General features: G+C 34.2%; 1 protein-coding gene across 2 annotated transcripts in view; it reads left to right on the top strand.

The window, feature by feature from the left end:
• Positions 1–13,349, top strand: part of LOC126811073 (follistatin-related protein 5) — a 65,943-nt gene that overhangs the window by 39,826 nt on the left and 12,768 nt on the right. For both annotated transcript variants that reach the window (XM_050536545.2, XM_050536544.2), the window contains exons 3-7: positions 5,426–6,119; positions 7,997–8,215; positions 8,845–9,165; positions 9,844–10,050; positions 11,011–11,174. In XM_050536545.2, the coding sequence (XP_050392502.2) occupies positions 5,426–6,119; positions 7,997–8,215; positions 8,845–9,165; positions 9,844–10,050; positions 11,011–11,174 (1,605 nt within the window). The remainder of the gene's footprint in view (positions 1–5,425; positions 6,120–7,996; positions 8,216–8,844; positions 9,166–9,843; positions 10,051–11,010; positions 11,175–13,349) is intronic.

The raw sequence follows: 13,349 nt of genomic DNA, 5'->3' as shown, positions 1-13,349 counted from the left end.
CCACTCGGGGGTGGGGGAGGGTGGATGGCTGAATGGTTAGCACACGCGCACTGTATCATAAAGTCTGTTATTGATGTCCACTTGCAGGGTTTCGATTCCCCGGTCGTACATGACAAGGAGTAGGGGCGCCTGCCCAATCTTGTGGGTACAAATTATGGAAATAAAATTGAACCATATGTTAGTCCCAAAATGACCTAGTTTGTGTCGAGTGGACGTTAAACCCCATTTCTCTCTCTCTCTCCTCCTCCCATTCTATCTCTGCTTGAAAGAAATGTATTTTTTGACATGAATAACAGATTATGTATAATAATGTGATATATAATCAATTTCAATGCATTTCCTATAATTGCATTGACATAATGCCTCAGAGTTTGTATGAAGGTGTTTTAAAAAATACTGCCATTGAAACGAAGTGGATGGGTTAACGTTATTGATTTAATGTCCACAGTTTTCCAGATAGATTCTGTGAATTGGCAACAATTTGATACCTTGTATGAAGAGACACGCGATCACAACAATTTCAACCGATTTGGACCCACAAAAAAATCCATAACTTCGATTAGTCTTCATGTCATTCAATATTACCCAGCTTAGGTCGGATCAAAATGTGGTCGTTAACGGTAGGGGAGACTTCAAGATGGATGTTATAAACACATTGACTGGATATTTAAGACATTGTGTTTTATACATCTTTACGCTCCAGACGCAATTATTCATGGCTTTGTACAGGGTTTAATTAAACTGTTTTCTTGTTACTAAATGTAGACATCTAATCCAGACTAAAAAGAGATACTGGAATAAATGATAATTTAAACTTCAGAAACTTGAGTTCACTTTTACACAATTAATTTAGTAAAGAGAATTAAGATATTAGAAGTAAACGAAAGTGGAGAGTTGGTGAAAATGAATTTAAAGTGAATATCTATTCTGTTTCATACGTATATGCCGAACATGTCCGCCTGCATTGATTGAAGTCTGAATACTAATATGTCAAACTGGACATTAAGATATTGTGAATCAAATTCAAATTCCAAAAACATTCCAAAAATGAGAGTATAATTATTATTAATTTGACACTGACTCACTCAGAGCTAAATTAATCTGCCTATTGCAGGTCTTTCTTTAGGGCTTAAATGTTACATAAATTATTAATTAGACATTTATTAACATGACAAGACCCTAATCAACTCTCGATGCCATCGGATGGCTCTGATTTTAAGTAGATTGGAATGATTCAGCCATTGAATGATTTAATTTAAAAATGGAGAAGTGAGGCTAAGACTTGAATGACCAGTATGGTGGTTACGATCGATGCCCACATCTTGTCAAAACTACAACCATTCATAACTTCGATCAAAATAAAAAAGGCTAATTTGAATGTAATTTTCAATATATTAATTTCGCATTATCTTTTTTGAAATATTATAGCGAGAACGGCCAGATCTTTATATAAATCTTACATAATGCCCCTTTAACTGGTGTGTATCCTAATATTAGCTGAGAAAATTCCCCCAAGATATTTCAGCCTCATTTTCCTTTTTCAGTGGTGTATGTCACAGGGGATAAAAAAACAGCATTTCTTTAATAAATTCTTTTATTGTCTCTTGCCTGGAGCCCTATAGTAGACGTGGCTATAATGAAGTCATGGTTTATATTGAAGCTGATGTTGTTCTCAATATGATATTAAATGTCAATCACCTCCTATGTTACTGGCTTATCTGTTCCAACCAAACTTTCTCATGTGGAAAAATGGTGGAAAATAGAACAACATGAATGGCTTTCTACTAAATCTATTTAGTGCTAGCCACAGGGCCTTGGGAGTTAATAGCCTTACATCGTGGTAAAGTAATCAGGTCAATAATGTAGTAATACACCTTGTCACGAGTTTGATAGACATGTGGAGGGATTTAATCATGTAATGTATATTTTGCATGTGGAGGAGAAGACGGCAATGTTTGAAAGTCTACGAGAGTGTGACGTGTGGCATATTGTCAATATTAATCAGTGTGTGTGATCACAATTTGCAACATATACAGATATCCTGTTGGTTCTAATGCGTCAACCGATACACAGATACCTCACTAAAAGGGCAGTTCGATATTAGATGGCGGTCAACATGCCCTCCAACATTGTTATTGTGATTCCCATTGACTTATAATAAATATATATAGGGCTTATACTGAAACTATAAATTGTATTGGCCATAAAAATGATGAGATGTCCCACAGCAGTTTGATCACTCAAAACTGATCTCTGTAGTCCTGCACCTACATAGACTGGCTACACCTTCATAAATCAGGATAAGCTGGGGGTGGGGGAGGGAAGAAACCTCACAGTATGACCAGGTTATGTGAAACATTTTATATATTTTTTTGTCATCGAGAGCTCTCATTTTATTAGCCATTCAATTTATTAAGTGAATGGCTTTGTGAGCAACCAAAAGGTTCCAAGTTTTCATTCCAGTATTGAGAGAGAAGTTCCTCTGGATTTTTTTTCTTTGTGAATATGCCTTTTTGGTTGTGCAGGACGTAATTAGGCTTGGAAAGGTACAGTGTCTAGTCATATGGATGGGACAAAAAAAAACAAAGTCCTGTGTACACATTGGTGTGCATGGCAAAGAACCTATGACAGTTGTCCTTTGATGAAAATTAGACAGAAACATTGCAATCTTCAAAATGCACTTCTGAATAAGTGTTAAAGTATGTTGACATGGAGAAATTAATGTATTTTGTGATAAGATCAATTAGTTGTTACCAGAAATAAACAGAATTTAATTATTTAATTTATTTACTCATCAAACAGAAATAATATTTTAAATCTGTTGATCAATAAAGCACAATATTGAAATTCATTTGATCAATCAATAATATGCTAATTATATCTGTCAACATTGATTTTCTTAAAGATAAAATCATGTCAAAATATTCCAAGTCATACTTGTATTGTAAAATATAATGATAGCTTTTTTGTTGAGAACAAGAATCATCAATTATAAATGCTGATATACTTCAAGCACTGATCCAAGAATCAACTAAAAATGGCACATTGCCAGTAATTGTTTCTTTTCCTTGGGACCACAGACAATCAAAAAGTCACAGGAAGAAAGCCATTTTTAGTAACCATTTCATTTCTTGTATAGATACTGTATTTAAAAGAAGGCACAAATACTGATGTTGGGTCCAAGTTCAATTAGTGCATGCACCTTTTTGATTACTGGTGCAGGACCTGACTGGTGGCCAAAAACAAACCATGTTATAGTGAGGCCTAAGCACGGCCACCAGCTTCATGATTAGAATATTGTGATGTTCAATGGAAAAGCATGTAAACCGATCATTAAATGAAAAGTGTCATCAGGTGTTCTCAAAACAAACAACATCAATTATTAAACATGCATTATGCAAGAGCTAAATCTGATTATTGCAAGTCTTAATTTAGGCTTCAGATGTTATAGAAATTATAAATTAGATCTTTATTTAAACAACAAGACCAAAATCAACTCTGTAGACCCACGGATGGCTCGGCTACAGCTTGGATTTAAATAGGATTTCACTAATTGATTAAATCAAATAAGGGGTAACCTGATAAAAATGCGTCGGTTAGATCGAGGCTAAATGATAGAGTGTATTTAGCGAGGCCGCCGTAAAGCGTTTCGGTATGCCATTGAAAACTTTACTTGATAATCGAGATATGTAGGTGGAGTTAACGCCTGTCAATCAAACGATCAGCGAAGGTGAAGACACAATTCGCTACCATTTCTAGGCAAATATTACAACGATGATAACTATGTTCAGAATAAAGTAATTTGACTGAATTTTTCAATATATTCTTCTTTCATCATCTACTTTTGAACTGTTATAACAAGAATGGCCAACTCTCTATAAAAATCTCCCATAATGTATCTTTAATTATAGGTAATGCAGAAATGCAATCATTTGTCGTAAAGAAATTTATGCCTCTACTTTTTAACATCTAGAAATGGAATGAAATGGGGTTTAACATACTACTTTTCTGCATTGACTGGGCTACGGGCATACGTCATGCAGTGTGCTATGAGGGAAAGTTTACCTGGACAGCAGCACTACAGCCCACTTTTATTTCAAATTCCCATCCGAATAACTAAACACTGTCCTTGCATAACTGACAAGGGGAAACATCACCGGAAAATCCAGAGGAACCTTCTATGCCAGCACCCCAAGTGAACCTGAAACATCCTGGTTAGCAACCCAGCATGTTACTCATTGAGCCACTGTGGCTACTTAACATAAACCTATGGTTATGGAAGTTTCTAAGTTATAATATTGATCTGGTGGGGTTATTGAGTAGACAGACATATAGCCTATTCTTCTGTTAGGGCTTCTGGTTCTTCCAATTTTATTTTATTGAGAAAATATTATTCTTTCTCCAATGAAGTGTTTATTGAACAAAATTTGAAGATGACTGATTTGTGTTTTAGTCTTTTGAAAACTACAGACTGAATGATTTGAGCTGAAAACACAGACTATTTTTACAATAAATCAATCGACAGTTTGGAAGAGAATAAAGTATTTATTGTTCATTCCTAGAAAATATTTTTGCAATCAATAGACCAATAGAAATACACTTCAACCACACTATGGTGAACTTCCTTTATGGCTCTGAATGAAGAGAGTGTACAAGGCATTAAGAGTCTCAATCTAATGCATATGTATCAGTGGTCCATGATTCCAAATATCAGGGTTTTAGTGAAGCGCTAGTATAATCAAACATTGCTGTATATTGACTCTCATTTCATCTTTATCCATAGCTATAATGAAATTATGAAACCCCTAAGGCTATCGACCTGCTAACTGCCCACTGTTAAAGCAATATACTTGACATTTTATGATCATGCACATGTCTGGATCATTTATCATTGATGTATGAAATCTTGTTTATAGGAAAATTCATAAGATCTTTACAATCGAGAATATTACAAAAATATTGATGCAATTAGTAAAAGAATGGAATTTCTCTACATTTACGTCTGTTCTACACCAAAGCAACATGTCACCAAAGCTTTAACAAAGGGTTGGGTGAATGAATGGTTTAACGTGTGATCCTTAGATTATCAAGTCAAGTGGAGTGATTTTGACAAGGAGTAGGGTTGCTTGTCTAACCTTGTGCGATTTCTCAGGGTTCTCCATTTTACCCCCACTGCTAAAGATCCCTACGCACTAGTGAATTATTAAAATAAAATTGAACCATATGGTAATACTGAAATGACCAAGTTTGTGTCGAGTAGACGTTAAATCCCATTTATTTCCCTTGCTCTCTTTCCAAAGTTTTAATGTTTCAGATCAGCAAGATAGTGATTTAACACTACAGTGGGATGAAATAATGATCAACTGCTGTCAACAAAATATAATTCTGAACTTTAAATAAACTTTATCTTTCTTTTCCGCTTCAGAAACACAAGCACTGGTGGGATAAAGATTGGACCGAATGGTTTCCTGAAGAGAAAGAAACAAGTGACAGCTCTCATACCAACAATGTGCCTGATTATAACAGTAACAGCAAAAACAGCAAACATGGTACCAAAAAGGATTCTGACTTTTCATTTGATAAATCTCTGTCTTTAAAAGATGATGTTGAATCCTTTTTGGATGATGATAAAAAATCTTTTTTAAAGAAAGAAGAAAAAAGTGAAAAAGATTGGCATGCCGAATTCCAGCAGCCAATTGCCTTTGAGAACAAGGAAGATGACAAGGTTACGGAAAATGAAATTGAAAGTAAAAAGAAAGTTGAGGATGACCCAGGAACAAAGAATGTGAAAGAATATCAAGGATTGAACAGTTATGACTCAATCGTTCCAGAAAAAGATCAAAGCAAAGATGAGAAGAAAAAAGCAGAATCAAAGGAAATTTCATACAGTGGTTATCCAGTCTACCATACTAAACATGAATCTGTTAAAAAGGATCTGGAAAACCCAGTCTATTTGAAGGATTTTACGAATACGAAACCTGACTTGAAGACCAGTCCAAATCCTCCTCCTCCTGGTTACGGAGAAGGCAAGATACCCATGGTAACTCCAGCAGGGAAGAAGCCGGCCACCAAGAAAGATTATAAGAAAGTGAAAACCTACATTGAGTCCAAACCTGCAGGTAAGACTTGTTTTACTTATTGACATTATGTATTATGGACCCAACGTGGGTTGCTTGAACCTGCTTATTGTTTCTTGTACGCATGTTGTAATAAACCAGCTTGTTCTCTTACTTTGGGAATTCTTCAAAATACTTGGTTTAGCCAAAGGTTTTTTTAAGGGCCCTTGCCACATCATGTATACAATTGGTTATTGTTTTTTTTTCCATGAGTCTAGTGCAGCTTTTACACAGTCGATGTAAGATATCGTCGGTGGGGAGTCAAAAGGTCGTATCTGGATTTTGTGAAATTGTCCAGGAGAGTTAAAAATAGCACAGAGGTTAAGAATCAAAATGTCTTATAAAACCGTCACGTCAAAATGTTGTATATAAAATGTCGTATTTCTGAAGCTTTCTTCAAATATTTATGTACAAAATGTATGTGTAGCCATTTAAACAGTATGTAACTATCCGCACATATCAAGTTCAACATCTAGTGCAGAAATATGGAGTGAAAGCTAGTTATTTGCAATTTTATACAGTAAAGACGTATCTCAGGAAAATATTCACCTTTAACTGCTTCAATTTCATAGATCTCATACAGTAGAGACTAAACAATAATTTCAATAATACGTATGTAGCCATAAAACAATATTGGCTATATTTCGTTTGATTGTAATGCTTTGGTTAGACACAAAGTTGATTTTTTCCAGAAAATATGACATTTTCGCTCGTAATAATTTTTTTTTTTGTTTTTGGAACACCCCATATCTGACATTTTGAAACAGTATCTATAAAACCTCTTTTTATTGGCTTAGAAATATGACAACCAGATGAAAAGATGCGCAAGAAAATTCTCATTCTGAAGAAGCAAAAAAGTGAATATCGCAAAATATGCCAGATACGATCTTTTGACTCCCCACCAATGATATATTAGAATAAAAGAGATTGTGAATTTAGAAAATGTTGATTTCAGTGTTTTGATATAACTAATGTCAGGAACAAGGCAATAAATCTTGCTGTAATGGTTTCAAGACTACAACGCATATACATTTTTTATCAGGTTTTTTTTTTGAGTGTCAGTAAGGAATATATCATTACAATTACATGTATACTGAAAGTTCATATCGATTACACAACAGTCTGTTGTTTATAGGACTGTGTGTGGTAATAAATACTCCAATCTTCCTGGTCTTTCTATCTTCTTGCTACAGTTTACATTCTCTATCCTTCTCCAATTTACTGTCTTTATTCATCTCAAAAATACCATCTGTGTACAAGTTGATTTCATCCCTATCTATCTTCCAGATGCCATCTCTATCCATCTGAAAGATGCCATCTCTATCCATATCTCTAAGCTGATTTCCTCCAAATTGATCTTCCATATACCCCTTTATGCATTGTCCTGGTGCCCCCTCTAAGCTGATATCTGCCAAATTCATCTCCCATATACACCTCTATGCATCTCCCTGATGCCATCTCTTTCCATCCCTCTAAGCTGATTTCCTCCCTACCTGATTGTCAGATACTCACTTTGAATCTCTCTGATTAGCCATTTACCTAATATATTTGTCAATCTATACTCTTTTTAGAAATATTATAAGCCACATGGAGCACATCATGACATTCTCCCATGGTATAATATGCCTTCTCTTTCCAGAATAGATGGTGGTGCTTTTCTCTCGCGTTACTTGATTTTGCCAATTTTGTCTATTGCATTTGGTGTTTAACTATGTGTGAGATCAATCATACTTTACTTACACAAACGTTGATTGTTACTGTTTATCATTGGGTTTTGTAGTCTTGGTTACCAGGATGTCCACTTCAAACTTTACATTACTATTATGCGTCTTGGTGACTATGCAAACAGTTACATAATTGTAGATATAATTATATTTCAGCATTCTGTAAGCATGATATGGACTGTAGAATGGGTAGAATGTGTCATCAAGGTGTTTGTATGTGCTTACCTAATGATGGATGTTTAAAACACAATCATCCAGTCTGTGGATCAGATGGTAGTTGGTATCCTAGTCATTGTGAATTACATCGTACAGCCTGTGTTCATCGTATTCACATTAAAGTTGATAGAAGTAATCTATGTCTCAAATCAGATGACGGTAAGTAAACAAAGTATATACAGTTGTTTTGGACCTACGGCTCTGTAAAAGATTGTGCTCTGGTTTCACAAAACATTCTCAGACTTAAGTTAAGAATTTATTCAAAATTATTCGCCATATTTTGACTAAAATATAGTCCTTTATAAAGCCTTTGTTGTTTTAATGTATCGAACACATAAATAAGAAACTATGTGCAAATGTTTGTGATTCTGGATCAAAGATATTTGTCATAAACAGTGATTGAAAGCTGAGTAAATTCTTAACTTAAGTCTGAGAATGCTTTGTGAAACTGGGGCCATATGGTATAATGAAAATGTCTCAAATTTTTTCAAATAAAGGTCTGTAAAAAGCTGAATCTGCAGTACCTAATCTAGTATTGTTGCCTGTCTTAGCTTTCATATTACCATCTCTTGAATTGTCAATGGAACAAAATAGTTCTCATCACCTCAGCATCTGCACAACAAAAATGGAAAACTTTAAATACCTAGATACTTTCATAGTTTAACTCTGGCCAATACCTACTCTTATTTTATTTTGAGTAAAGAAATGTAATTTGTAGAAAATTAACACTAAATGATGTGATGGATCAAGTAATTACTATTTGTTGAGATCATTAATTTGTTTTAAAGATACACCTGCCATCACTATGAAACCAAAATTCAAGAAACCCTCTTCAGTTGATGCTCCAGTTGACCCCAAATTACCAGCTGGTGCAATCATTGATTCCAAAGAAATCTTTGTTGGATCCTACAAGAAAAACCATGTTAATTCTGCTGATGATAAGGAATCCTGGAAGAATGGTGTCAATGGCAAGGACAAGGGATCTGTTGATGGTACAGACAAGGGATGCAATCTGAAAAACTACAATGACTTTAAGGAGAAGCTATTGACTCATCACTGTGCTCGTTTTGCTGAACCAGATTGTAAATCAGAAGTCAGCAAGCAGAAAGGTAAGCATTATATTTATCAACAATTACAATAAAATATTACATTTTGTATATTGTATAAAGTTGCTCCTGATTTGAATCTCAATCAGAATGGAAATGTGTAGGGTCGGTCACATTTGGATCTTAAGATAGAATTAGTTGTAGAGCTGAACCAGCATATACCTTATCCCATTGGCTATTAATATAGAATGTTCAAAATTTCCAGTAAAATATGTGATTTTGATTATTTCCTGGATCAGGAAACAATTAACAGAAATACTAAATATAGTGGTATATTGTGGTTTGGCATTGTTCACTTAAACATATTAATATGAAGTTTTATCACATTTAAATAGCAATATTCAGAGTTATAGTCCTTTGAAAACTGTTTCATATTTCCTTTTGAGGTTTTGGCACGCCCCTAATCAGTAGGAGTATTGATAAAAGACGTTCTGTTTGTTTTCTGTTTGTTTTCTGGCTGGCTGCAATCCTGTCTATTTTTGGGGTTAATGTTTAAATTAATATCGCACAGAATTGTTTAAGTTTACCTGATACTGTTGGCTACACTTCAACCATGCCCCTCTGATGCGGCTACTGTTTACTAGTATACGACTTCTCACTCATTTCGGATAAATCACATACATGTAGCTAACAAAGATTATTTTACTGAAATTTGAATAATTTTTTTTGTGTTAATTTCAGATCGTGAATATCTGGCTACATTAATATTTAGTTATTATGACCGGGATATTGATTATTATTTGGAGAAATCAGAGTTATACGAGATTGAGAAGAAAGAGGATTTTGGACAACTTGATAACTTTTGTAGTTTACCCGATATGTTGTTATATGATGATGTTGAACCTAATGATAATAAAATATCAGTCAATGAATTCCTTAAGGCTTTTGGTAAGTAGATAACTTAGTTTATATATTGACCATTTGGACATTCAGTTTTTGACTGTCATTGACACTTAATGTCTGGTTGAAAGATTTACCTGTCAGACAATTTACATGCAAACAACAGGTCTGCAAATATTGTACCTGAGATTTTCAACTTTGTACGTACCGGACAAGTTTTTAAAAATATTAACAAAAATACAGAAAATAGACAAATTTTTAACTGTCAAAATGTCAGACACATGAAGAATTAGTGCCAAGCAAAGCCTGGATCTGTGCTGGACAAAGTCTGTTACAGGTGCCTTATTTCCAGGCTTGTAACAGTTTTTTATTCAGTAAAATTATTGACCACAGGCTAAACTATGTAAGACCACCATCTCTGTTATAAGTTTAATGAGCTGTCATCTAAATAGGTTTGTTTAACATTATCTGACCAAAGGTTTTAGAACCATTAAGCTCGTTAGACTTCTAGTCTAGGTGATTGCTATAGTTTGAGAATCGGCAGCTTAACGTTGGATGTCTGAACCATATATTAGTCTACAAGTATTTACAAATATCATCCATTTACTAATGTAAAGTCATTTGATTTATGACTGTGTTCTCCATCTGACTAAATCTACAGCATTTAATCTGTCTAGTTTGTTCTGTATTTATCTGTGTAGCTTTCACCGCATAAAACATTTTTCTGTCTAGTTGCATGTTACTGTCCTATTGTTTGTTACTGAACAGTATTATTTATATTCTTCACATTTGTCTGATAACTTGAATGCCTTTGTTGAATCACAGAAGATATCTGACTATAAGCTCAGTAATAAATCACACTAATCATACCCCTTGTTACATATCAATGTGTCTCAGTAACAAAGGCTATTTAACCCAACTTTCAGATGTTCCAATATAAGAAAAAAAAAACCTAATATCAGAAGAAACCAATTCTTTTCTATTAATAACTTAAATGTTTTATTGTAGATAAATCGGGAAAAGGTGGGCAGAAAGTTGATATACAGATTATACCAACCCTAGCTACAGCAGGAAATGGACTAGAGTTGAAGTGTGCAATCCCTGGAGCGGAGGACATCGTGTGGAAACGATACGAGTCAGAAATTGGTGATAATACAGACCAAGGTTTAGCAGTAAGTAAAATTTGATCCTTCCTAAAAAAAAAAGCAAAATCTGTCTCAGAAATGTGGTTTAAGGTGCCTTGTAGTTGTTGGACTGCAATAGAACTAATGAAAGAATACCCAGGCCTGTTCCTGTCATAGATGGGTCATATGGTACCTTCAGGATTTTTTATTTTTAGGATTGGTTCTCATCTGTGATAGGTAATGTTCAGGAAGTATCTAGTTGTTCACATCAAACAGGTTACCAAGTTCTGTGTCACATTTTTTTGTGCCCGTTAGACATCCCTTGACAATTGTCATTTGAAGAAGAGTAGGTAGAAAATAATTATCAGAGACAAATTTCTATCTCCTTAGTATTGCTCACAAAACCTATAGAATAAAAAAAATAATTTATTCAGTCTGCGTAGGCAAGACCCAATCTCTGCCTTTCAAAGGCTGTATTTCAAACTGTGATTAATGATCAATAAAAAACATAATTTTCTGGATTTCAAATGACTGACAGGTTAATTTCTTCCACAGACATTTTAATTACAAGACTCTGAGAATCAACAGAGTTCAATAGAAAAATCTCCTTGTTAACTGACAGAACAGAATGACTAAAATCATTTGAATTAAGAAAAGATATATAAAATAAGATATTCATGAAGTCTGACTAGACGAAGACAATGTTTAACTCCAAAGGAGGAAATAAAAAAATAAACCTGTGATCAAGATAATGCTTCCTGTCAGGGTGAACCATACTCAAACATTTACCACTCTTGGAGTATCAGTACCATATCAGAGTGAACAATTTAATACTCAAACATTAATTGCTCTTGGAGAATTAGTACCATGTCAGAGTGAACAAAACATGCATCACTCTTGGAGTATCAGTACCATGCAAGAAAAAAAAAAGAAAAATATACAGTAGAAGTGTGTCAAACATCCCACAGTGTGTTTGGCCTAGCTACAGTGATAGGAAATGAAATGAAATGGGGTTTAAACGTCCTACTGCTCTGCTCTGAACTGGGCTAATGAAGACGGGCATGCACTATACATTGAGCTATGAGGTAAATTTTGCCCGAACAGTGGCACTACAGTCTACTCTTATATCGAATTCCAACTGTCAAGGAATCTTTTAAGCGCACGCCTATGTGTACACGGGACCTCATTTTTTCATTCCATCTGAACGACTAGACAGCTGTCCTTGTCAGGCCATTTTATGATCCACTCATTGTTCATTCCACCATTATTGTAACCACTATTACAAAACATGGATTATAAGATATCCATGGAACTTTTATACTGATTTGGTGTCTTTAATAATGAACAGTTTGAAATTGATCCATAGTTATTGACCAATGAAATTGCTTTATGTATATGGTGGAGTTAACAAAATCTACTAAGGAATCCTGAGTGGTAGAGGGTATCATGCATGAGTTAGAGTATGCTTAACTGTTTGATACGTTTCCCTAGTTAAGTCTAAAGCTGCACAATTTTTTATGAAAATATCACGATATAATCACTATATCACGATATTTTATAAAATGTCAATAATTTCAGTTTATCACTTTTTAAATGCAAATAAACATGCATAAAATGTTGGAAAAACCACCGGAGTATTCACTTGACACTTTCTAGTCAATATTATTAAAAGTTTTTAGCATAAATACAGTACCGAATTTACAAACAAAATTAAATGAGCTGGTTCAAATATTACAATTTTAATTTTCAGTATATTAATTATGATATTATTTTTAAATTAAAGATATTTGCATGAAGGAGGTACAAAAAATATTTTAAAAAAAAACCTGTGTTCTTTCGGCTGTGCATGTTTTTTTATAACTACGGGTACGATTGGATTCTACACATTTACCCTAGCAAAATCGTTTTTAACTCATTCAAGCGCAAACTGTCTTGAAAATGCATTATGCAATGCAAAATTACTAAAAGTACTATGTCAAAAAGTGTCCATTGATTAAGTCAAGTATTTTTTCCAGATCATGGTCTGCCATGACACGTCCAACGCTGAATGATAATCAGTCTACTGGACCTCTCAATATAGTTGGCTGCATTATTTATATTTATTTCAATCTGAAAATCAATGATTCCTTTGGAAAATCAAATCATATGTACAAACAATTCATAAAGAAATTGAATAGAAGCAGGGATATTGGTCGGTGAAAAAATAAGTGAGAAAACATGTGA

Source organism: Patella vulgata, chromosome 2 (genome assembly GCF_932274485.2).
Source record: "Patella vulgata chromosome 2, xgPatVulg1.2, whole genome shotgun sequence".
Lineage (NCBI taxonomy): Eukaryota > Metazoa > Mollusca > Gastropoda > Patellidae > Patella > Patella vulgata.
The sequence above is the reverse complement of the archived record's forward strand: the minus strand, read 5'-3'. Positions and strand labels throughout refer to the sequence as shown.